The sequence below is a fragment of the Helianthus annuus genome, chromosome 2 (genome assembly GCF_002127325.2).
Source record: "Helianthus annuus cultivar XRQ/B chromosome 2, HanXRQr2.0-SUNRISE, whole genome shotgun sequence".
NCBI classification, from domain to species: domain Eukaryota; kingdom Viridiplantae; phylum Streptophyta; class Magnoliopsida; order Asterales; family Asteraceae; genus Helianthus; species Helianthus annuus.
In genome coordinates this window covers 67,127,511-67,153,252 of record NC_035434.2, presented here as the reverse complement: position 1 = coordinate 67,153,252, position 25,742 = coordinate 67,127,511, and the positions used below count along the sequence as shown (strand labels likewise).

Genomic DNA, 25,742 nt, shown 5'->3' with positions numbered 1-25,742 from the left:
TTCCTTATAAAATTGCTTATAGGTATACATTTCACTTTTCCATATTCATCTTCATCACTCAATCTTTGAATGCTTTAAAGATAAACTTAACCTGGTTAAATCCCAAATTCTTTTGTTACATGTAATTTTACCAACAAAAAAAAAGAAATAAATATATAAAAATAAAAAGGAATCCAATTGAAGCCGTGTATCTACAAAATTAGCCGGGCATTTCATTCGCTCCCGATTGCAGATGCGTAGTCAGTCGATTGGTGATTTATAAAAAATAATACCTTAATTGAGTTGGGAACCCAAAATTAAGGTTCGGAGAAAAAGAAACGTCATCATCTTCCCCATCAAACTAACGAATTGCACAATAAACTTTTGTAGATATACGGTATTATTAACGCCACCGTTAATTGGATTGACGCATCCCTGATCGGTTTTTCTTCTCTTGATTTCTCTTAAAAAATATACCAATGCGGTGGCTCTAATCAAAATAAATCTATGAACACAACACTATAAGAATCAAGATAAAGACATGAACAATTGACATGAACAATTGACATGAACAAATTACAATTAAACTGTTCTTGCTACGGGTTCACTAAAGGAAGGGAGAAACATAAACCTGCAGATGGGTTTTCATTATTCAATACATGTTATGATTTCTTTCACTGATGAGAGTGGCGGTGATGATGGCGTTTAATTTCACCGAACATAAAACGATGTCGTTGTGACCAGCGAGTTATTTGATTTTGGTGGATTCGGATGGACTTTTCACCTTCCTTAGTCGGATTGAAAATGCACACACATATATACTGAATGAATCGTTGCCTTACCTGTTGACTAATCGATGCGAAGGTTGGCTAGAAACCGCCACATACTATTGATGAAGCGATGCGATGGTTGCACTGTAACCGTCGTACACCATAAACGGAGTACTCTTCCATCATATATGTCTGTGTGTCGTAGATGATGGCGTTAAGGTGAAACACAAACAGTTTTGGGCGGTTCCATAAGTCATGAAAGGATGTAAATTGAAACCGGTGCTTTATTGTGAAACGGTAAATGTGAAGTTACTTTTTTTATTGTAAAAATAAATAATAAATAAACTCAAAAGTTGCGTCGGTTGATTTTGTGGTTGTGTCTCAAGTTACTATTTGTTAGTATATATAATTTCAAGAGTTTCGGCAACTGTGATTGGAGCAGCTAGAGTGGTAGCAAACGCATTATAAAACTCTTCTTCCATGTTTCGGTTTTTGAAAATTCACAAATTCACAAACTTCAAACGAATTGGAGGATTAAATGAAATAGTATCTCAAGCAAACTGACTTAGATGCGAAATGAAAGTTCAATTCAAATGAAATGACAACTTTCAAGCGGAATGGGTCCAATCCGTGCGAAATGAAGGTCTCAAGATGCAATTCGTGCGAAATGGAGGATCTTTCAAACGAAATGACAGTTTGAAGTGAAATGGGGGTAATTTCAAGCGAAATGGAACTTTTTGGTGCGAAATGGATCAATCTCAAGCGAAATGAAAATTTAATGAACCCTTTCGTACGAAATGTGTTGGTGCACTACATCTGTTGATTCCATCTAAGTGTCTAGAATCATGTCTTATACCATATTGTATAGCATAAGGCTCGAAATACGAGAAAACAGGAGTCGGTATAGGTTTTAGAGTGTCGGGTCGCTTTTAGGGACATGATATGGTCGGGTCGCTCATGTGTCACCTTGGATCGCTTATGTATACAAGTATGGACCGCTCATGTGTCACTTGACCACATGAGCGGCTCCAGAACACTATAAATAGGTCCATGAGCGATTCCAGAAGTAGAGGTCTTGAATTCCACGCCGAAGCTCTGCCGGTGTGACGTTTGAACTGTAAAACGTTTATATTCAATACAAAAGAGAGTTAAAAGGAAGATCGTGCTATTTCTACTTGTTTTTCTTATTATTCCGCATCTGAAGAGCAAGAGCAAATCTCTGAACGACTCGGTTGGGTCAACACACGATCCTACAAGTGGTATCAGAGCCACGGAGGAGATTTTCTACAGAATATAGCCGGTTTTCAGTGTTTGTTTCTCATTTCTACACCTTCTTTTCTAATTTCAAGAAGATTTCCCGGTCAAAAATCGTTCAAGTTCTCACAGGCTGTTCATTATTGTACCGAGATAAACCCTTAGAAGTACCAGTTCAAATATCAGCTTGAAAACAGTTCAAAACAAGTTCGAAATGTGGATCGCTCGAGATGACATCAGCATGGATCGCTTTTAGATATTAGGTGGAACCGCTCATTCGTACATTTCATTACCTGGAACCGCTTATTTGAGTCATTAAATCGCTCATTCAGACAAGTTGAACCGCTCATAGGGATGTTTTAGTTCGCTTATTCGGTTTGTTGGATCGCTGATTTGGATTTCGTGAACCGCTCGAACAGCAAAATTGTGAACCGCTTTTTCATACATTACTTTGAACCGCTTTTAAGTTCACACCTAAGGACCGCTCCAAGGAAAAGTGTTGAACCGTTCCAAAACATTGTTTTTCAAGATCGCTTATTTGGATCATCGAGGATCGCTTTTTCGAACAAAGTGTGGATCGCGTATTTGACATTGTGTTTGGTTCGCTTTTGTGATAATAGTTGAATCGCTTTTCTGACAGTTACTTTGAAATACGTGCTAAGTCGACATGGATTCTAGTTTTTATAACGCCTTTGCTACACCTACAACTCCAGCCACAATTGCACAAGCCATGAGTATTGAAAACGAAACGGGAACTACCCAGAAACCTCCGAAACTGATGAGTATAGAAGAATACTTCGGATGGAAAGATCGGTTTGAAAACTGGGTTCAGGCAAATCATCTCAGATCGTGGGAATGCATATTGGAAGAATACAAATTGCCTAAAACAGAGCTGCAAGTTACTAAACAAATATCTGAATTTTCAGATCAAGAACGGGCAATGTACAAGGCAGAAAAGATGATGATTAGCTTGTTACAGCAGGCGGTTAAAGAAGACATATTCATTTTGCTACAGCATGACAAAACTGCTAAATCAATTTGGGATGCCCTTAAAGCAAAATTCGAGGGTAGTGAAAGCATGCTCAAAAGCAAGAAGGCTTTGCTTAAAAAGGAATTTGATTTATTCAGCAGTTTGCCGGGAGAGGATACTAAAAAGCTAATTGAGAGATATTGCCATTTAGTGCGTTCGTTATCAATATTGGGAGTTGAAAAAGGTCGAGAGGAATGGGTTGAAAAATTGGCTGATGCGTTACCTCAGAAAGAGTGGGGAACGTATTTGATGATATTGAAGAACACAGGTGTTTATGATAGATTAACTATCGGGCAGTTTATTGAGAAGTTAGAGGGGCAAGATCTAGAACAACAAAAGATAGCCCGGATGAATAGCCCAGGTGGTCAACAAGATGTTAAAATGTACTATAAAGGAAGTGTTCCAGTTTCTGAAGCTGAAAGAAGTCCAAAGATTCAAACCGCTTTCAGTGCTGGAGATTCATCTGAGAAAGCTGATCAGGGTCCAAACAAGATTAGCAGCGGGTTTTCATCGTTTCCGAGTGTGAATCCGAAAGAGACCAACACAGGTTTTCAGTCTCAGAGTACAAAAACCGGAAATGGATATATAATTCAGTGCAACATAGCTCTCAACCTTCCAGAAGGTCAAAGCTTCTCTGAAGACACTGCTAAAGACCATATGGCACTTCTGGGTTCAGTTCTGTTATCCTATGAAGGTCTAGTTGCTGGTAGAATTGGAAATCCTATGCTCACCAAAGAGGATTACGACCAAATAGATGCCGAGGAAATGGAACTTATGGATATCAAATGGTGTCTTGCGAGTGTTCTTCGTCGAGCTGAGAAATTCAAAACTATTACTGGGAGAAATGACTTTCTTGATGCACATGTGTCTACTTTAGGTTTTGATAAATCTAAAGTTACGTGTTTTCGTTGCAGGGAGAAAGGCCATTTCAAGCGGGAATGCAAAGGAAGAGAAGCTAGTGGAGCACAGAATCCATTCGGGAAAGATGACTACTACCGCAAAGCTATCTATCAACAAGTTGGTCAATCCCAGGAACCTCAGACAGCTCACGGAAGAAAAATTGAAGATTCCAAAAGAGCATGTGTGGTAGATTTCAGCTGGAGTGACTACATATCATCTGATGCTACAGCAGAACGAGTTATTGATCAAGATGATGAGAAACTACCAGATGGTTTCAGTTGGGATATGTTTGTAGATGAAAAGGGAGGATTTAAAGCTTTCATTGCAAAGATCGTCCGAGAGCCAAATTTGTTTGCTACATGGATGAGATCTATTGGAGAGATTGTATCTAGTGGTGATGAAAAATCTGTGTCATCAGACAATAGTTCAGATAGTACTGATGGACTTTCAGAACACTCTGGAGATGTTACAGATGGTTCAGATGAAACTGTGCAAGAACAGGATATTGTATTTGACAAAACACCATCGGTTTCTGATGTATCAGATGGTGATTCTGATAAGTCTGTACATTTTGATCAATCACCTGATCTAAGCAGCAGCGATGATGAAGAAGAGAAACATATAAATGTTGCAAAATCTCAATTGTCTCCTAATAGTTTTCATTTCTATTTTGCAGAAAAAATGGAAAAACTGGAAGAGGAACAAGATGAAAAAGATAAACAATCTGAATTTGAAGGTGAATTTCAGAATGTTGAAAGTGTTGCTGAGAAGATTAATGAAAAGGTGATCGAAGTGGAAAAGGTGATCGAAGTCGAGAAAGTGGTAGAAGTTGTGAAAACAGTCGAAGTTGAAAAAATTATTGAAGTCATCAAGCCCTGTGAGAAGTGTTTGGAAGCATGCAAAGAGTGTACAGCAAAAGATGAAATCATAGCTGAGTACGAGAAAAAGAAAGAGCAGTTATTGTTCAATCTTAATTATGTGAAGGAATCATATGACGTGTTGAACAAAACAGTTACTGGTCTTCAAAAGACAAACACAGAAAGAGAACAGGCGATGACAATGATGAATGCAACTTTAATGTCGAAGCAAAAAGCTATAAATTTCTACATTGAAGAAAGTGCCAAATGGAAGCAAGAGTTGGAGAAGGAAAAGATTGAAAATGAGAGAATTAGGAGGTTGTTGTTAAGCTATTCTACCTCTGATTATGTTATTGATCGAGTTTACCCAACTGTTGCAGGTATGGAAGCTTTTCAAGACGAGAAGCTAACAAAGAAGAAAGACTGTGGTAAGAAACCGACCGTTAGCTATAACAAGTGTCCACCTCCAATTTGGGATGGGTATTCACCTAGGAAACCAAATGAGGAAAAGCTTGCAAAAGCAGTCAATATACAGCTTAAAACAGACACAACTGACGTCTTACCAGAAAATATTGATGTGACATTTACCTCGTCTGATACCGATCATGAGTCTGTTCTAATCAAAAAGGTGGTCGATCAGGTGTTGGATACTGATGAGGAGACAGAGTCAAAATCTGAGTCTGGAGAGTCAAAGTCGTCTGTCAACAGTCAAAATTCGTCAGTTAAACAGTCGTATAGTAAAGAGTTTTTGTTATCAAAAGCTGATTTGAATGATGAAACATTCGAAGTTGTTTATACTTTGAATGGTTCTGACAAATTATATTACAACAAAGAATTTCCAATTTTTAGTGTTAAAACGGATCTAATCAACAAAACTTTTAAACTTATAGAGGTTAATATTTCTGAGTTGAAAGTTTCACAAAATTTTGAAAAACCTAAAAAATATGCTTCCAGAGTTCAGCAGCGTTTAAACAAGAAAAAAGGTTACAATTCTGGTCCTGGTTTTACAAAGAAATCTAACCAAAATCGTAGCTACAAAAAGAAAGGTTTAGGATTTATTCCACTAGAAGATGATAAAAATATGAAAAATTCTAAAAAGAAATCTGAATTTGTGACAGGTGGAAGCTCGGAAGACGAACAGCAGAAATCATTTTGGAGACAAACTAACAAAGAGTTTCTAGCTGAAAAGAGAAAGAATGGTACTGGAGTTTTTCATCCGAGAACTGCTCAAATCTGTATGAAATGCAATGAAGCTGGTCACATTGCATCGGATTGTTCAAAAGATTTCAAGGCAAAACAGGGAGCTTCTCAGAGGATGAAAGACAAAGTTGAAGAAGATGCTGAAAAATCCAAAATGTCTAAGAATTCGAAAAATGAAGTTGGAGAATGTTCACAAAAGAACAAGTATGAGAAGAAAGGAAAGAACAACCAAGTGTGGGTTGCGAAGAAAGGAGAAGTAAAAGACGGCAATGAATCTGGTTCCACAAAGCCAGACGAGCCACAAGTTATGAAACAAAGTGCAGAAAATGATGATGTTTTTCCATCATTGAAGTTTGAGGAGGTTTTGAAGGAAATTGGAAAAATTGAAATCTCAAATCAATTTTATGATGATGAAAAAGATTTTGATGTTGAGAAAACATTCAACGGGAATGTTAAGAAGATATTTGAGAAAATGTTGAGTGGGAGAGCTAAAGGGGTGAAAGATTTTTATGCAACGAAAAAGGCTACTTACAACCCAACAGCTCAAGAGCTACAGATCATCAAGTCTGAAAAGACTTGGAGGGAAGTTTGCTTCCCAGAATAGTCAGAGGACTACGCCGGAGATCCCAAGTTTATATCGTGGATCATGAATCGGCATCTTTCTTGTATTTGAGAAGTTTGAATATGTGTGTTTAATGTTTGAATGTTTTTGTTTGCAGGTTGAAGGACTACGCCGGAGCTTCCAGATGGGTAATTGCGAAGCAGGAATCGGCATTTTGGTTGAAAAATGGTAATGTAGAGGTCACATTCCTACAAGTGGTAACCATTGTATCTACAAGTGGTAATCTTGATCCCACAAGTGGTAATTGTGGTTAAATTTTGAGATGCTTGGATACTTTGACATGTGTACATTTACAAGTGGTACAGATGGTTCTTAGATGCAAATGGTAAATCAGGGACATTAATTTGTACTTGATTTACTATTCATGACAAAAAAGATAGACAAGATGATGAACCACATCCCCGTTTTTAAGATTGATAAACCTACAAGTGGTTGTTATCAACACATATTCATTTTCCGGAAAAATCATTTTGATTAAAACAAACTTAAGTGTTTTGAAATCTAAATGAGAAAATGATTTGTGATAGGGGGAGTTCAGATTGTTTATGCCTGGTGAATGGCGATTTGATGTGATTCAGTGTCAGTTGTCAAGTTTCTGTATAGTTTGTTTTACTTTTTATGTTTCTAGTAGGTAAAAATTTAGAAGTTCTCAAATTTTCTTTAAAATGTGTTTGCATTTTAGGGGGAGTAGGGAAATTTCAGAAAATCCAAAAACATTTGAAAATTTGAAAAAGCCAAAAACATGATAAAATTCAAAAATGAGTTTTGTTGCGAAAAAGAGGAAATGATAGTACATCAGTGGACTATCACGGCACGCTAAAGAAATGTAAAGTTAAAAAGTGTTAAACAATCTTACTGCGGATGTGTCAGTAGATTTTCGCACATTTAGTAAATTGAAACGAGATATAAACCTAAATCAAACTTGCTTAATTTGTGGGTAACTATTCTTGGATATATGGGTAACCCCCGAAATCTTGTTTGAAAGGTCCCGTATTCTGAGATACTAGGTCTTTATACTCAGTGATATCTGGGGTATTATCCCGGGACTTCTGCTGTATGGAAGTACTGACCTAGTCCCCGGATAATACTTTCTGCTAAAGCTTTGAAACATAAGCTTCGCCCTCAGCATGCTGATGAAACAATAAAATTGATAGTCGCTGCTGTTGAAATGCAAAAAGATCCTCTAAAGGGGACCCACCAAAAGTCGAGCCGTCATCTCTCTGCTGAACGGAAGTTCTGACCTGAGCTCTCACGGTTTCGCATTTAACCCCTTTACAGATATCATCTGTGGTATACTCACCTGTAAGACTGAATATTTGGGATCTGGATACGGGAGTATATTCAAGTGGAGTGATACACAATTAAGTTTAAGTCTCTAAAACATTAATATCGTATCTCGAATCGATTGAAATTTGTGTGAAAATTTAAGTGGACAAACATACTGACAATCTAGGTAAATTGTTTAAAACTGAGAATGTTTAAAGCTTAACGGTGTTGGTGATTTGTCTCAAAACTGATATGATCCTCTTGCACGAGCTCACAAAAAATATTGTTTGTAAATAGTTTATTTCTGCATTTTATTTTCTCACCTTGAAAAATCCAAAAAGATTTTGTGTGTGTTTTAGCATAATTTTGAAAAAGTCAAAAAGATTTTCGACAACTGATATTGGAAAACTGATTTTCAAAATTCCGTGTGCTAAACATGACGAGCAGTATTTGAGGGGGAGTGTTTGTATAAATCTAAGTGTTTTTGATAAATCTAACCTTCTTCAAGTGGTTCATCATAGTTTGAGTCATATGCTGGTGCACAGGTTGTTGATGTATGATGAATCTAGGAAATTTATTACTGGGTTAAGATTTTGCAGGTAACCAGGTTTCGAAACTGATAGGAGAGAGCCAAGTTTCGATCCTGGAAATCAATTCTAAAAGTTTATAAAGATTAGATTCTGATTCTGAAGATCATAACAAACTGATGATGCTGATGAACTTAAGGAATCAAGAGATCTGATCAAGAGAATTAGAGTGTTTGATTGCCAGACAACGATCCTAAAGATGTTGCTGAAGGACAAAAGAATACCATCAAATCGAGAAGGGGAGTCTGAAGATAGAGAGAATGAGAAAGCCCAGAGACTGATCTAGCCGGACGAGGAGAAGATACAGCGTTAAATTCAGAGTGTGATAACGACTCCATCAACATCTGAGGGGGAGTCTGTTGGTGCACTACATCTATTGATTCCATCTAAGTGTCTAGAATCATGTCTTATACCATATTGTATAGCATAAGGCTCGAAATACGAGAAAACAGGAGTCGGTATAGGTTTTAGAGTGTCGGGTCGCTTTTAGGGACATGATATGGTCGGGTCGCTCATGTGTCACCTTGGATCGCTTATGTATACAAGTATGGACCGCTCATGTGTCACTTGACCACATGAGCGGCTCCAGAACACTATAAATAGGTCCATGAGCGATTCCAGAAGTAGAGGTCTTGAATTCCACGCCGAAGCTCTGCCGGTGTGACGTTTGAACTGTAAAACGTTTATATTCAATACAAAAGAGAGTTAAAAGGAAGATCGTGCTATTTCTACTTGTTTTTCTTATTATTCCGCATCTGAAGAGCAAGAGCAAATCTCTGAACGACTCGGTTGGGTCAACACACGATCCCACAAAATGGAAGTCTATTTTGTGCGAAATAGTGATGATGTCATCCAATCGGCCAGAATTTTGTCAAACTGGTCACGTTTTAAGTCGATTTTAGGTCTGATTCTTTCAAGGATTTGTTAAAACAGTATTTCGCACGTTATGTGAGAAAATCAAGTCATTTTATCCATGAAATCTTGTTTAATTTTGAAAAATCTTGTAAAAGAAGGTGTAGAAATCAGAATTTTGATGAAATCAAGCTGAAATCGGTAAGAACTCTTCCTCCTGAGCTCTGATACCACATGTAGGATCGTTTGCACGACCAAAACAAGTCGTTCAGAAGAGTTCTAATCAATAAGAGAGGCGGAAACAAACGTATCGAATTTGAATCAGCTTGATTTACACTCAGAATCACTTTAATTGTCTTGTATATTGATATAACAACGTTTTACAGGCAGTAGACACTTCGGCAGCACCTTGGTACCGGAATCGGAACTGTTACAAATGAATGAACAAGCTCGACTATATATAGGAGTTGCATTTCGCACAGAATGACTAAGATCCATTTCGTGCGAAACGGTCACTTGTCCATTTCGTACGAAATGGCTTTTCCATTTCGTGCGAAATGGTTCCACACTCCTAAAACCTTAAAACCTTGCGTACTCAGCTTCATTCCATTCAATCTAGATACAAGACTCGATACAAGACAAATTCGACAGACATATGCACCAACAAATACGCATAAACACATATTTTGACCGAAACTATGACTCGTCACTATGCCTAATCAATGTGGTAATCAGTAGGTGTAGTCACAAAGGACTATGACCATCGTGATTACGCTCACGTTACAAAGTTCAAACGAACTTTGTGTTGACCAAAGATTGGTCAAAACAGAAAGTCAAACAGTTTGACTTTCATGCTTGAAACGCATAAAAAGCATGAAAGAAACTTACAAAAGGTCCAAGCTTTGAAGATTTGAACTCAAAATACTCAGGTATGAAGCTTCACAAGTGAGAGCTTCAACTTAGAGCAAAATTGAGAACAATTGAGCAAGTTGGAGAATGAAATTGTGGATATTTATAGATTTTCCACAACCGTTAAGATCGTTTCTCATAGTTTGAGCTTTGATCTTGGCCATCCAAGTGTTACCCATAGTTTTGAATACAACGGGACCTTAAAATCTAGCTCAAGGTATTGAAAATGTTGCACAAAAGATCCTAGAAATCAAGCTGATTGCTGAAAATGGAGATTCTACCCAGATAGGGCCGTCGTGTGCCGCCACGCCACCACCATGTTGCTGTGGCGCGTCGCCACCCCATCCCAGATACAGAAACTTTCAGAAATTGGCAAAAATGGTCCCTGCAGCATGTTTAAGCCATTTTCGATGCGTTTAAACCCCATTAACCCATTTTCAAGGCTCATTAATGAATTTTAAGTATAGGGGACTTGAAACATGCTTGAAAATATCTCGGATGTCGGTTCGTTTGGTCGTACGGTTGCGTTATTCAATTAATTACGACAAAACACGAACGGGCGTGAAAAACGATCCTAATTACACAACGAATGGAATTTTAGCATGCCAATCATTAAAATAAAATATTTTAATGATTACAAAAATTTTTGGATGTCCGGATATGTTCAGAACGTAAGATATGCGCGAAAATACAAACTTATGCACTTTTTGACACTTTTAGTCCCTGATTGACCAATAAGTTTATTTTCGCATACTGATCCCCTCAAAGCCTATTTCTAAGCTATGTAAAGGATATTTAGGGTATTTTTAGCTTAAAATAAAGTTTCAGAATGTACGTTACTATACGAATCGGCAGACTTCCGCAATTTGACACAAAAAGTCCCTGCGATCGAATAAACTTGATTTCGGCACACCAAACCCTCCAAAACTTATTTCTAAGTTATGTAAAGGTTATTTAAGGTATGTTAAGCATATATCGAGGTTCCAGAGTGCTTGTCACGTTAAACTGATTTCGGTTACGTAGCAGTTTGCGTATAACTTTCCAGAAAGTGATATAGAGTTCGAAATCGAACAAGAATTGATAGGTGCAAAGGTCACAAGTATTTGTACGAATTCCAAGATTGAAACACAAGATTTCATTGGATTCGTACTTGTATGATGGTCGAAGAGGCACAGATGTCACACAGAGTATACTTTGAACCATTTATCTGGTAATAAAGATGAGCGCGCTATCCTTATACAAGGATCATGTTCAATCTTATATAAAGAAGGTACAAGATATGTAGATTGTTGCTCCTCCTAGTACTAGGGATAGATTTACGGAGATAACCAATCAATATAAAAACGATAAAAATCCGATAAGAGTCCCTGTTGGGTATAAGTCGAAAGGTTCTGGATCTTGGAAGCGCCTGAAATCCAAATAGGAGGTAGCAATTGAAAAAACGAAATCAAAATCGAAACCCGGGGCCAAAGAAAGAGAGTGTCAGAATTGTAAAGGTTACGGACATTATGCATCGACATCCAAAAAGGCCGTAATTAAAAGAAAATCGACACGGTCTTCGAGAGCAAGCGAAGAGTAGTTTGGCGTTTTTGTATTTTTTATTTTTCCAAAACACACACATTGGAATTTGGCATTTTATACCTCTTATATAGCATTTTTTTATTTTTCCCCCCCTTTCTTGTCTACTTCTTGTGCATAACATGTGACTTGGAAGTTACAGAACAAACAATATAGGATCGGATACACAAACTAAACGCCAAAAAGAGCACCTTTTACTAAATAAAAGTACCTTAAACCTCTAATTTGGTACTGATAAACTCGATAATATTTTGCTGAATGAGATGGACAACATTGTTAATCCTTAGTTAAGAATGTTGTCCAACAATGTTGTCCACCCCATTCAGTGAAACTTTATTAAGAACAAAACTGAATATCCAAGAAACGGCGTTTGCAATTTGTAGTTTTTGAATGTTTTGGCGTTTATAAATTGAATGGTATTCAGTAAAATATGGCGGTTGTTTTTTTGGTGAACAATGGAAGTTGAGGATAAACTCAATAAGATTTTGCTCAATGAGATGGACAATATCCCCACATAAGGATTTTGTCCATCACATTGAATGAAACTTTACCGAGAACAAAACTGAATATCAAAGAAACGTCATTTGGAATCTTTGGGATTTGAATATTTTGGTGTTTATAAATTGAATGGTATTTAGTAAAATATGGCGTTTTAGGTTTGGTGTATTCAATGGAAGGTCTGAGACGTTGTTTATATAGCATGTTTTTGGCGCGTATTTTAGGCGGGATTTTATTATAATAAATGCTAGTAATGAAGTTCCGTCGTTTCAGTTATTGTTTGTTCAGCTTTATCGTTTAAAAACAAACTTTGGCGTTTTATATCTAATGACGTTTAGATTAGGATGATGTGTGCTTTGTAGTTTAAGGCAGGAATTTAATGGCGTTTTATTCACGAGTTTGGTGTTTTGTGTAAAGAAGTCTAAAGTCCTTTTTACCCTTAATGAAGCACGTCCACGTAATAAAATTGATGTTATTTACAAAACGCCACCGCGCCAATCTAGTCCATAGATTGTTTTGATCTGACGATCCATAAGCATTCTCACTGTTTTCACACTTTTCATCGTTTTCCCAAAATCCTGCCCATATATATATACATATATATATATATACACACACACATACACACACACATATATATATATATATATATATAGTGTGAGGTTCATTGGGGAACACTAAAAAAGTGGGGAACAGTAGGGAACCGACTCAAACGAACTCCGATTGGACTCATTCTAGTGGCGTTGGAACTGTCTCGTCAAACCCTAAATAGGATCTCTTAACCCTAAACCCTAAATCATAACCCCTAAACCCTAAATCATAACCCCTAAACCCTAAATATGTTAGGGTTTGGCTTTTAGGGTTAACTTTAGGGTTTAGGGTTTAGCTTTAGGCTTTAGGGTTTAACTGTAGGGTTTAGCTTTAGGGTTTCGCTTTATGTTTAGCCTTTGGGGTTTAGCTTTTAGGATTTATAGCTTAGATTTTACGGTTTAGCTTAGGTTTTAGCCTTATTTTTTAGCTTTAGGGTTTAGAGTTTAGGAGTTAGGATTTAGGGTTAAGAGATCCTAGTTAGGGTTCGATGAGCCGGTTCCAACGCCGCTGGAATTAGTCCAATCGGAGTTCGTTTGAGTCGGTTCCCCGCTGTACCCCATTTTTTTAGTGTTCCTCAATGAACCTTCCCCTATATATATATATATATATATATATATATATTAAAATAAACATACGAAACAAATGCCAACATATAAAAAATATAAAAGGGTTCCAAATGCATAACAAATACAAAAACAATAACGTTCGTGATGAGCAACGTGTACACATTTAACCTAAACCTCAGTGTCTAATGAGTTAGAGCACTTTAAGGTTATTACACGCTTTTGGATGCCCAATTTGCTAGCATTTATACGGACGCAAACTTGTGAGTTCATGTCCCCCTTTTCTTTTAAATGTTTTCGGTTTTATAACTCTCGGGGGGGGGGGGGGGAGGGGATACATGTTACTGCGGTATGGTTAGGCTATAGAATGAAATATTCGATCACGTACGAATAGGCTGAAACTTAAGCACCATTAATCTTTTTTAAGACCAAAGATCAAAGGGGTAGATCTATTGGGTACAGGGCGAGCCCCACTCATGGGTCCTTGTGTGGCCTCATGGAGTGCTTTTGTTGTCCCCGTCGGGTGGACCGGTACTAAATCGTCTACGGGTTGGTGGCTTCCTATGTCGTCACATATATTAATGTCTTAGCTACACATTAATGATCAACAAGTTCATTGACGCTTTACATACCAGTTTTCTATACTTGAACTTTCAAATGTTTTTAAGATTCATTTGATGCGCATTTAAAACACATGAACTCACCAACTTTGTTGATGTTTTTAAACTTACATGTATTTCAGGAAACTAAGTGGATCTTGGTGCGGAAGTTTACAAGGTTACAAGGTTGTTATGAAGACGATGTCATCCATATTTTGAAGGGTTTGATCCATATATCCTGTCTTCGAACGGGACATAGGATGCAAAGCCTTGTTATTTTCAAACTTTATTTTGAACAAGTGTAGTTTGTAAAACTTAATAACTTATGTTGTCTTTTGTTATTAAACAACTTATGACTTGTATTTTATATTATGGTAATGGATGAACATCGTGCATATTTTATTTCATATAGTTTGTTTACTTACATCGTATGCTATGAAAACCGATCAAGTCACACTACGCGCTTCCTCCTCTTATACGGGTGTGACAACCATCACTATGCTACGCCAACGATGGGTGCACTTGCCCTAGTGTGTTATATAGGTTGATAGTGTTATATAGGTTGATAGTGTTATATCGTGTTTTATAAATTTAAAGCTTGATAAATGAGTAAAAGTGCTTAAAAATATATTAAAAAACCGTACACCATCCACTCACGTCAAGTACCCATAGAAACATTGATTGAGAGTTTACAGGATCTTTGTATACTACCTATCAAGATAGTGGACAAGTGATAGATAGTTGGGTAGTCTTTAGTGTTAGGTGTTTGGGTGTAAAGGCTCTAACAGGATGTTTTTCTAGATTTCTTAGTATCTTTGCTAGTTTGTGTCTTATAGATTATTCGTAGGGTACCCCTTGCACTTTAGGGTGTGTAAAGATAGTGAGACTAATAGGTAATCTATCTTTTGGATAGTTTAGTGTTGTTGAAGAGACTAACGGGTAATCCAACTAACCAGTGAGTTTCACATGCCCCTTAGGGTTTTCATTTTAGGTCACACCCGGAGAATGATCAGGGATCCACTAGGTTATCTAAGGTTGTCGTATTCTAAGATCCCGGTTCCATCCTAGTTTCCATAATCAAGAGAATTTCAAAATTCACAATTTGGATTCCTAAACTAGGTAGTACATTTCCCATTCTTGAATTCCTTTAAGTAATTGATTCGACATTTAGTAGTTCTAGTTTCCCTTAGTTTAGTTTTCTTTTGTTTAATTTAAAGCAGTCAAAACCTCGTTTCAAAATCAAAGAAATCTTATAAACCTCGTTTACTTCTTAGTCGAAGTCTAGTTTAGTTATTACAGTGTCTCTAGGTTTCGATATCCCGACTTCCGTTAGGCTTTCTAAATTCGATAGGTACACATGCCTATCTTTGTGGTCTAGTTTAGAGTTTTCCAGAGTATAACTAGAGTGTCTTGGTTATTTGTTAGCTAGTTTTTAGAATGCGCATTTAGCACATCGTTGAGATTTGGAACTCTAACATCCACGAGTGCTCATAAGGGTATTTTTGAGCCCTAAGAAGTAGCAACAAAGTTATTTGCTCAATTTTGATCCAAACTCAGTTTCAAAGATAAGAAATCGCATATAAACCTTATGCATGGGATCATTACATACGTATATTTCAAGTCATTTGTATGCAAAAAGTCCTCATCTTGGTTTGTTTTCATATTTGGAATTTATAACAGCTGTCACTAGTTTATCTAGAGGCTCTCGTGAGGAACAAGGTATGTTTGTGCATCACTTTGTGCGCATGTGAAGGACTTTGCATGCATCCTGAATTTTTCACGTGCATGGTACTTTTTGCTTTGTTAGTTTGTGCTCCTTATTAGTTTATGCATAGGAGTAGTTTACGCTTGCCCCTAAGGAGAACTATACTTCGGGCACCACTTGTGAGAATGGTTTGCGCCTAGGGCATGGCTAACACATAGTTAGTCAGTGCAATGTGAGATTTGCGTTGGAGTGTAAGGGGCAATGCTAAGTGTGCGCTTATGTCTATTGACTGGTTTTGACTTAGAAGTTTGGTTGTTTGGAATTTGGATCCTTCTAAATTCAAAAGATTTCAACACAGTATCACATATGAATACTATATGCCATCTTTAACATGTTTTAAACTTTTATGAAAGGTGTTGTATAAATATATGCATTATTATATGTTGATGTATTATGTATGATGCTTTTATTGCATAGGAACCTACGTTATGTGTGAATTTATTTTGATGTTATGATTTTACGGGTCATGCATGGTCGCACCAACTCAAGGAAGTCGATCTATAGTGAGATGCCTCTTTAGATTCGATGAATGGATGAAGTATTCTATATGGGGCATTATGATGAAAGTCCTCTCCGGAGGCATGTAGAGTCCTTGATAGAGGCGATTATGAAAGGAGTCATCCAATGATTTATGATTTACATGATGACTAAATCATTTTATGATTTATTTTAAACTTATAACTCACCCAATATCGTTGGCTTTACATGTGTTAATTTGATCGGTAGATACCCATCTGAGGGTCGAACCTTTTTTGATGAAAATGGATGCTACCCTCACCTCCGTAGAGACTTAACATTCCTTTTCTTAAGTTATGCTTTAGTCTGGCTTGTTTATGTTGTTAAATTCTTGGATTTCATTATGTATTGTAAGATGTGTTTCAGCTGTTCACGTTTAGTGTTAAAGTTTAAGAATTTTGCTTGAGGTGTAAATATAACTGTGTGACCTCCTGGGTCGGGGACATTACAAACACTGACCACTGACCAAACAACGCCAATACCGGTATCAAAAGTTATTTTTATGGTTTCCAATCGATTTAACACAAAATATTGTTTTTTTGGTCACACAACTTTCTTTATTTTATTTTTTTGCTACATAACTCTATTATTTGTGTTACATCAAACAACTTTTTGTGTAATGAATCTGTTGTAAACAAGTTTTTTTTTTATATAAATCTATTTCTTTGTGTGGTAAACTATACCGATTGTCGGTACCATACTGCTAACGAAACCAAACCGCTAGCATCTAACTAACAATGTCGGTTCTAGTACTAATATTGTTTCGATCGATTGATATAAATCACTAGATAATATCCTCTGGGATATGACGACTATTTTCTTAGTTTTAACTATCAGTTGCTAGTTGCTATAACGAATATCAGAATCATACCAACCGAATTTATGACGCCTGGCATAGTCATATTAGTTATAGTATGTAGACTTGGCATGTATGAAAATAAATATATCACAAAATGATCAAGAAATATCTATACTATCTATAATAAGAGATTATTGGCTGATGTAAATCTGCCTATGTGTCAACCATTATGGTATGCCACTTGTCAATGATGATGTCATAATTCCATTTTGTATATTTAGATACCATTTATTTAAAGGTGGCCCACATTCTTTCTTCAAACCACTGCCCAAATTCAAAATCATGGCTCCAGATTCAAAATTTAAACATGGCTCCAAATTCAAAATTTAAACAAATGAGGTATAAAATGCTCAACTCTCTCTCTAAAATCCATAACAACATAATTCGTCTCTCTCTATCTTCTTTAATTTCCTCTCTCTAAAATCCATAACAACTCTCTCTCTGTAATATCTGAATCTCCTGATTAACTTACGCAAATCTTTTGTGATTAGGTCTTGCATCTTCCTCTGTAATATTTGCATCTTCCTCTGTATTCCTCCGTCGAATTAGGTAATCAGCCGTACAATTTTCGTGTTTGTGATATCATTCCGTTTTTTATGCGTTTGTATGGATCATATGTGGTTAGAATGAATATATTAGGGTTTTTCAACCCACCTTCTTCTTTCTGCAACAGGCGACGAGTAGGGTTCCTACTAACAAATTGAGGAAGAAGAAGAGGAGTTGGGATCGGTCAAACAAACCCTAACCCTAAGATTTGGGTCTATTCAACCTCTACAATGAAGTAGAAGAGGAGTTGGGATCGGTCATACAAATACCAACAATCCACCATTCATCGAATCTGTTTGATACCAACGAAGTAGTGACGAGAGTTGAAAACCCTCACGTCGGCGTCAAATTCATTCTAGTAAGCCAATCGATTTCTTTTTTACTTCAACTTCAGCCAGATCGATTCGATTTTCACTTTACAGGATTCGTTCTTTTTCTTTGTTTGAATTTTGCTTTGTTTTCAACTTTTTAGGTATCAATGGCATCAGATCCGAAAACTTTGTGTTCAGTGATGTCTCGGTAAGACCGTAAAACCTTCAATACAGTTAATTTTTGTTTGTTTTAGTTGTTGATTGACTGTTTGTGATTGATTTAAGTTGTTATTTGTAGGATGTTTGTGTTGAAGTAGGATTTAGGGTTTAATGTTTCTTTTAACGTATGTAGTTGAATCAGGCTTCAAACAGCTCAAAGTAATATTCAGCTGCTCATTGTTATTGTTCTTGCTTCATCATTATTTGTTTCTAATTTTTTTCTTTATTGTTGAATGCTCATTGATCATAAACCAGTTTAATATTTATGTTTTTTTCCAACACATTTAATTTCTATGATAATATTCTTATATTGTTGGATGACTGATATGTTTGATTAATGTAACTATTCAAGGGTTTTCCAGTTCTGCACGTAATCGATCTCGAAAGCGAAACCGAGAACCCGGGTTTAGTAGTGGTGTTGATGATCATGAAGTTATTGATGTTGAGGATATCACTATTTTATATTATTATTAAAAACACCCAGTTCTGCAGTGCTTCTGAACCAACTGTTCAACATGAAATATTTGCTATTAGCTTTATAATAACATGTTCTGGTTTTGTTAGTTTGTATGTTGTGTTTAGATAAAGTTCCCTTTTTAGATAAAGTTGTTAAATTACTGATTTAATATAGATTTCTTTTAAAAATGATAGGACTTAAAGTAGGAACGGCAATTCTTGACATGACCCAAAATCTGATCGGAACCCGACACGAAAATAAATAAGTTTTGGGTCGACTAACACGACCCGTTTAAAAAACGGATCGGGTCCGGGTTGACCCATGTTAAAAATAGGTTGGGTTCGCATTGACCCGTTTAAGTAGTAAAAAAAGAAACTTTTATATTTTTGTTTTTTGCCCTGTTTTCCATTTTACATGGTTAGTATAATAGAAAATGGTCTCCTAAATGGATTTATTGAAACAAACAAACATGTAGAATTGGGGATAGAGGTTCACCCTGAATGTAAACTAGAGTCACAGCAAACGACTGAATCTGATTCAGTCGTAATCACGAGAAGTGTTCAAAAGAAACTATTTTTGGTCAAAAAACATGGTTTACTGTGGGTATTATCCTAACAGACCAAAAAGAACAACAAGGAAAGAAAAGAGCTGGCATCTGATGCAGACTTCGGAATTGTAGGAGTAAATCATGACAATGGTAAGCAAAAATAAAGATACTTTTTGATCCACATTTTTAGATGTGAGTAATTCGTTTACTTACGAATGTGCAATTTGGGTTATGTTTTATTTTTTACCAGTCATAATGGTATGATCCGCTAATAAGGAAAACAATTCAATATGTTCAAACAGGTCAAAAGGACTCTTAAGTAATTTATCATTGATGAGGTTGTCAAGCCACTTTGAGATTTTGCTTTTTCCATCAGGTTAACTACTTATTTTTACTCTTAATTTCTTATTCCAGTGGTTTAATGCAAAAATTAGGAAATTTGGATGCTTATTTTTATGTACGTGGGTCAAACCGTGAGTTAAACCACTGTGGGTTAAAACAGTGAGTTAAACCTCTGTTGGGTCTTAACAGGATGCTCGATCTTCCCTACTGGCCTTCAATTGTTGAAACCACTGTTGGGTTAAAAACAGTGAGTTAAATCACTGTTGGGTTAAAACAGTGAGTTAAACCACTGTTGGGTAAAAACAGTGCTTTAAACCACTGTTGGGTAAAAACAATGCTTGAAACCGTTGTTGGGTTAAAACAGTGAGTTAAACCACTGTTGGGTTAAAACAATGGTTGAAACTACTGTTGGGTTAAAACAAGGTTTTGATTCTAGAATATTGCTTCATAATTCATAGGTATGTCATTGACTCTAGTTACGTGAAGCAACGACAGTATAATCGATCAGATTAGCAGGTAATAATTAATGTCATCTGTTTGAGTTTACTTCTTATGATCTATTTGAAGTTATAAGCGATCATGAGGTATTAATTGTAGGGTGCAAGCCAAACAACGAGCGGGACGAGCTGGGAGAACGAGACCGGGGAAGTGTTATCGTTTATACCCATTGGTTGTTTATCATGACAATTTGCTGGATGCTACGGTGCCTGAAATACAACGGTCTTCTCTAGCTGGAAGTGTTCTTTATTTGAAATCACTTGACCTTCCCGATATTGATGTTCTTAAATTTGATTTTCTTGATCCACCTTCACGTAAGTTCTTTTCTTTGTGTTACTCCATAATGAATTTAGTGGGCCGAGCTCGAGCTTTTAATGGGACCCACTTACACACTTAAAATGTCAAGTTTTTCCACTAACTAATAGGATGACCATAATGACTTTTCTTGCAGTTGAGTCTTTACAAGATGCTCTTAAACAATTGTTTCTAATTGATGCTATAGATGAAAATGGCACCATCACGAGAATAGGAAAAACTATGTCAGGTATTGCATTTTATAACTAATAACATCATTTAGACCTATCACTTGATAAAATGCCTTCGTTACTGGCGTGTTTAATGTTTTTTTTTTTTTTTGTGATAGAGCTTCCTTTGGAACCTTCACTAGCAAGGACTTTGATCGAGGAAAATAAGTATGATTGTTTGACCCAAGCTATCACAGGAAAGAATGGTTTGTCTGTAGTGGTAATCATTGAGGCTGAAGATTTGGTGAAACTATCAGAGCCTTGCGATTTGGATAAATCTTTTGCAATTAGCCAATCAATACAAGGTATTGTTCTTGCTTTAAATCCTCATATATTTGATTTTTGATTAGGGTTTTCAAATATTGGATTGAGCCGTGATGTTGTGGTCGATTGATTGATTTTACGATTACAGGATATGGCCGAATCGGTTGTGTATCCAGATTCGGTTAGATATTTATGACATTTTTTTCTTTCTAAAGTTGATCTAGCATTTGGTTTCACCTTTGGATGATAGATGACGAAGTTGAAGGTGGATTAATTGCTTTATACGGGAACATCAAGAAAGCTGTGGAAGTTAATTCATCAAACAAGAATATTACACTTATAATTGATGATATTTCTCTTCTGGAAGTGGCTGCTAATGGTTCTACAAAAGACATTCTAAATTTGATGCATTACTACCATACATTAACCACACAGTTTGTAAGATACCATTTGATCTTCATTCTGAGACATATAAGCTTGTTGATTTGAATGTTTTAACTTATTTTTTGTTTTCAGAGGGTTGTACGATAATTACTATTCTTCATGAGAACATTTATTCAAGTGAAGATGGATTTACATTTCCTTTACAAATGGAGTACCTTGCTGACATCACCATAAACCGAGCCTTTGATAACCGGGTTGGCAGCAGATGTTCACGGGCAGGTATTTGCTATATTTTTTGCTCACATTCACCGCTAATAGTTATAGTTGTACAAACATGGAACGTTGTTGTTGAAAAAATAGTTATATTTTTTGCTCACATTCACCTGTAATAGTTATAATTTTACACCATTATGGGTGGTTTAGCTAATTTAGATATCGTACCCCATTTTAGCTTCTTGTGTGGATCTAAAGGAGCTTAAAATGGGGTAAGAAATTTTGTATATTTTGTATTATTTTGCTAGGGCAATTGAATGTGGGTGGTTTAGCTAATTTAGATATCGTACCCTTACCCTGGTAAAATAAGGTGACGGACAGAGCAACTAATTTAACTACCTTAGATCTAATATACTATTCTTGACATTTTGATCTCACAATTTGTGACAAAATATGACACCATATTGTTGCTCTATTTTATGTATTAAAATGATTTTATATACATAATGGATCATCGTACTCCCACACTATTTTCTGTCACATTTTCTCTAAAAAATATTTATTAATCACGTAATTATACTTTCTTGACATTTCAATTAAATTTCTTTTCTCTTTTTTCGTTGAATCAAATAATGTAAGAATATAAGCCGTATATTGTCGTTGAATCAACTTATGGTTAAGATTAGAAGCTGTATTCGCAAAACAGTGTTTTGTGGAGAAAATAGTGGTTAAAATCACTGTTGGCTTAAAACTGTGGTTTCAAACCACTGTTGGCTTAAAACAGTGTTTTATGGAGAAAACAGTGGTGAAACCATTGTTGGGTTAAGAATGTGGTTTGCAACAACTGTTGGGTTAAAACAGTGTTTTATGGAGAAAATATTGGTTGAGACCACAGTTTTAAGCCAACAGTTGTTTCAACCATTGTTTTCTCCATAAACACTGTTTTAACCCAACAATGATTTGAAACCACAGTTTTAAGCCAACAGTGGTTTCAACCACTATTTTCTCCACAAAATACTGTTTTGTGAATACGGCTCCTAAACTTAACCATAAGTTGAGTCAATGATAATATATGGCTTATAATCTTACATTAGTTGATTCAAAGATAATAGAGAAAAGAAATTTAATTGAAATGTCGAGAAAGTATAATTACGTGATTAATAAATATTTTTTAAAGAAAATGTGACTGAAAATAGTGTGGAAGTACGATGATCAATTATGTATATAAAATCATTTTAATACAGAAAATAGAGCAACAATATGGTGCCATATTTTGTCATAGATTGTGAGATCAAAATGTCAGGAATAGTATATTAGATCTAAGGTAGTTAATAGTATATGTTGTCGTTGACGTTTTCCGAATCTTTTAAGGACTGGGGGAGTGGAGGTGGTAGGGTTCGGGTACTACGAGCTGTATGAGGTCTATGGTGAGGTCGAGTTTAGATGTCGACGATCTTATAATGGTGCTCCATGGTCCGGATCTGGTGAAACTCAAGCTTAGTCGATTGGAAATTGAAGTCAGAGTTGATTAATGCAAAATGATCTATTGGATTAATTGAATCCTTTTTTGTTGTTTGAATGTTGATATTGTTTGTTCTTCTGCAGATAAAGACCGCGAACTGAGCAAATCACAAGCTTAGATTAAAACGCTCCATCTCTTTGAACGACTGAGAGAAAAGGCTATTGAAGAGGTATTGTTGTCAAAACTTCTTTTATTCTGAATGGTCAGTTGTCAAAACTTCTTTTATTCCGATGTATTGTAATTCACATCTTATTATATAATTTTGAACACTAAATAACGCATAAATTTTTCTTTAACTTCCAGCTCAGTCAGTGTCAGTCACCTGATGACAAGTTCTCGAAGCAGAGAGTTCTCTTGAAGAAGAGTTTTGGACTGCTTCCAACCCAAAAACCTCCCAACAAGTTTTGAGTATAATTAAAATTGCTACTGTTATCTTAATGTATGTTTAGGTACTTCTTAACTTATGAATCATGGTAGGACACTACAAAAGGAGATGACGTAGGGCTGATACTAAAACTGATGCAGAAAGTGCATTTTTGGCTTCTCTCGAGGAACCCAAACTCACGAATCTTGCAGATGCAACAAAGAAACCACCAATTAATTGGGTTGTCAATTATACTGTTCTTTTAGTTTGATTTAATTGCGAAATTATTTTTATGATCTTCGAACGATTTTATTATTTATACAGCAACAACAGTTGTATTTTAGTGCACATGACCTAAAGCCGCCGGTTATAAATGCATCCCTACTGTCTTTAACATTATTTTATAAAGATATGTAACTAAAGAAAAAATTTAAATGATATATTATAATCTTTTTTTTTAGTATTTGATTTCGATCGTTATTAAACCTAACCGTTTGATTACACGGGTACTACACCTAGTATGACAAAAAAGGATATATATTTTTAAATGAAATAACTAAAAAATGACGTGGCACTACCTAAACTACATGTTCTATAACCCACTTCCACCGCCCAGATATTATGCTTCTCACATATTCTTATCAGCATTGATTCTATTTATCTTTGAAAAATCCAACATTTTTATATTTTTTACTTAAGGATTATTTTTATAATATACTTAAGTTTGGTGTTTAACGTTATTCAAATATTAGACTCGTGTATTACATTACATAATGTTGTATAATCAAAACAATATAATTACATAACCTATAAAACTTGATATAGCTGACGTATTTTTTAACCATATAACAATTCAGACGACTAACTTGAATTTATCACCAAAATCATCTTATGCTAATAAGCAACATTGAAATAGTATAATAGACTCATGTATTACACTAGTTAAATAATGAAATATGTACTACAAAAATATATATATATTCTTTATACGACTGAAATTATGTATTATTTTTACATATAATGTATACAAATAAAAGTAAATGAAAATAATTTTATTGGTATGTAATAAATTAAATTTGTTTTCTTTTTTTATTAGTTGTTATAAAACAATGATCCATGTTACCAGTTTTTGTATGACGAATAAAATATTTTCATAGTTAATAATGAATTTTTTATGTCATAAATGGGTAAAGGAAAATAAATAAATAATGTTTAAATATGATTAAGTTACCTTTTTTTAATTTATAAAACATTTCATTATTTAGAATTACAGAGGGATTTGAACGAGAGAAAAATGGTAGGGTAAACTATGGTGGTGATACGTGTTCAATTTTGTATTCATTTATTAGGTAACTAGTTTAGGTACTTGTGAGCTACACGGGTTACACAATGTGAAATAACAAAACTATAAATTTCTAAATATTTCTTTGTACATCACATTTGTTGTCTTATTTGTAAGTTTCTCATCTTTGTTTAGTATTAGGCTATCTCCAACGCTACGGGTGCCCTTAAGCTTCATTAGCTGCCACATCATCTGTCACATGATATCCTTACAAATCCTTAAAAACCATCATTTCATCTCTAACCCTACAAATATCCTTACTCTTCTAAATTTTCAACCCATCACCTACTCACTACACACAATACTTAAATAAAAGTTTTTTTTAGTCTGGGTCCACATTATCACCAAAACCAATACAAACATGTATTTATAATTAAGGGCTCCATTGTTAAGGGGTTCAAAGAGCACGATTACTCCAATGATAAAGGCTTGTAAAGATAAGGATGTTAAAGATGCATTGGAGATAGTCTTAGTGTTTTGAGTGCGTCCTTCCTTTTGTTAACAAAATACAAATCAACTCTCGCTAGTGGTTGTCAAGAAAACAATCATAAATTTTTATTTTTCTTTTTCATGTAAGAAAATAAACGAATATTATTTTGACTAATTTTGTTTGTTGCTCAATTAAATTACGTGTTCGTAAAGTGTGATATTAAATCGGTTAAAAACAATTAAAGAATAAACAAACCTTTGCAGTATGGATGTTGAAAGCCGAACAATAAGATATTAAATATATTTCTGGTAATGATGGTGGTAATTTGGAAAGTGGTTATGGAACGATTAAATAATTACATTAAAAACACAACTATATGTTACGAACCAAATCGTTAACCAATTGATCCAAAGAAAATAGATAAGGCTAAAGGGTGTGGGGGGCATGGTTGGGTCATTAATTGCCATGTAGGATCATTAATAAATTGCTATACCACCCCCTTACTTCATTCACCATGGTTGGCATGGATTAAACCATGGCAACCATGACCCTCCTTTCCTTTTTTAATGTTCTTTTTTCCTTTT

The 25,742-nt window shown here is 35.5% G+C and overlaps 1 protein-coding gene across 1 annotated transcript; it reads left to right on the top strand.

Moving 5' to 3' along the window:
- Positions 1-4,296: 4,296 nt before the first annotated feature.
- On the top strand, positions 4,297-21,566 carry LOC110893208 (putative pre-mRNA-splicing factor ATP-dependent RNA helicase PRP1). Its single transcript, XM_035981226.1, has 8 exons — positions 4,297-4,461; positions 4,610-4,669; positions 18,214-18,260; positions 20,215-20,429; positions 20,567-20,659; positions 20,759-20,944; positions 21,154-21,341; positions 21,420-21,566. The coding sequence occupies exons 1-8, from the start codon at positions 4,297-4,299 to the stop codon at positions 21,432-21,434; spliced, it is 969 nt and encodes a 322-aa protein (XP_035837119.1). The 3' UTR covers positions 21,435-21,566.
- Positions 21,567-25,742: the final 4,176 nt, after the last annotated feature.

What these genes read in the sequence shown, in the direction of transcription:
- LOC110893208 (XM_035981226.1), top strand. Translation starts at nt 4,297, where the DNA reads ATGAGATCTATTGGAGAGATTGTATCTAGTGGTGATGAAAAATCTGTG. An exon ending in TAAACAATCTGAATTTGAAG is followed by an intron (nt 4,670 to 18,213) that starts GTGAATTTCAGA and finishes TCAACTTTTTAG; the next exon opens with GTATCAATGGCATCAGATCC. An exon ending in AATTAGCCAATCAATACAAG is followed by an intron (nt 20,945 to 21,153) that starts GTATTGTTCTTG and finishes TTTGGATGATAG; the next exon opens with ATGACGAAGTTGAAGGTGGA.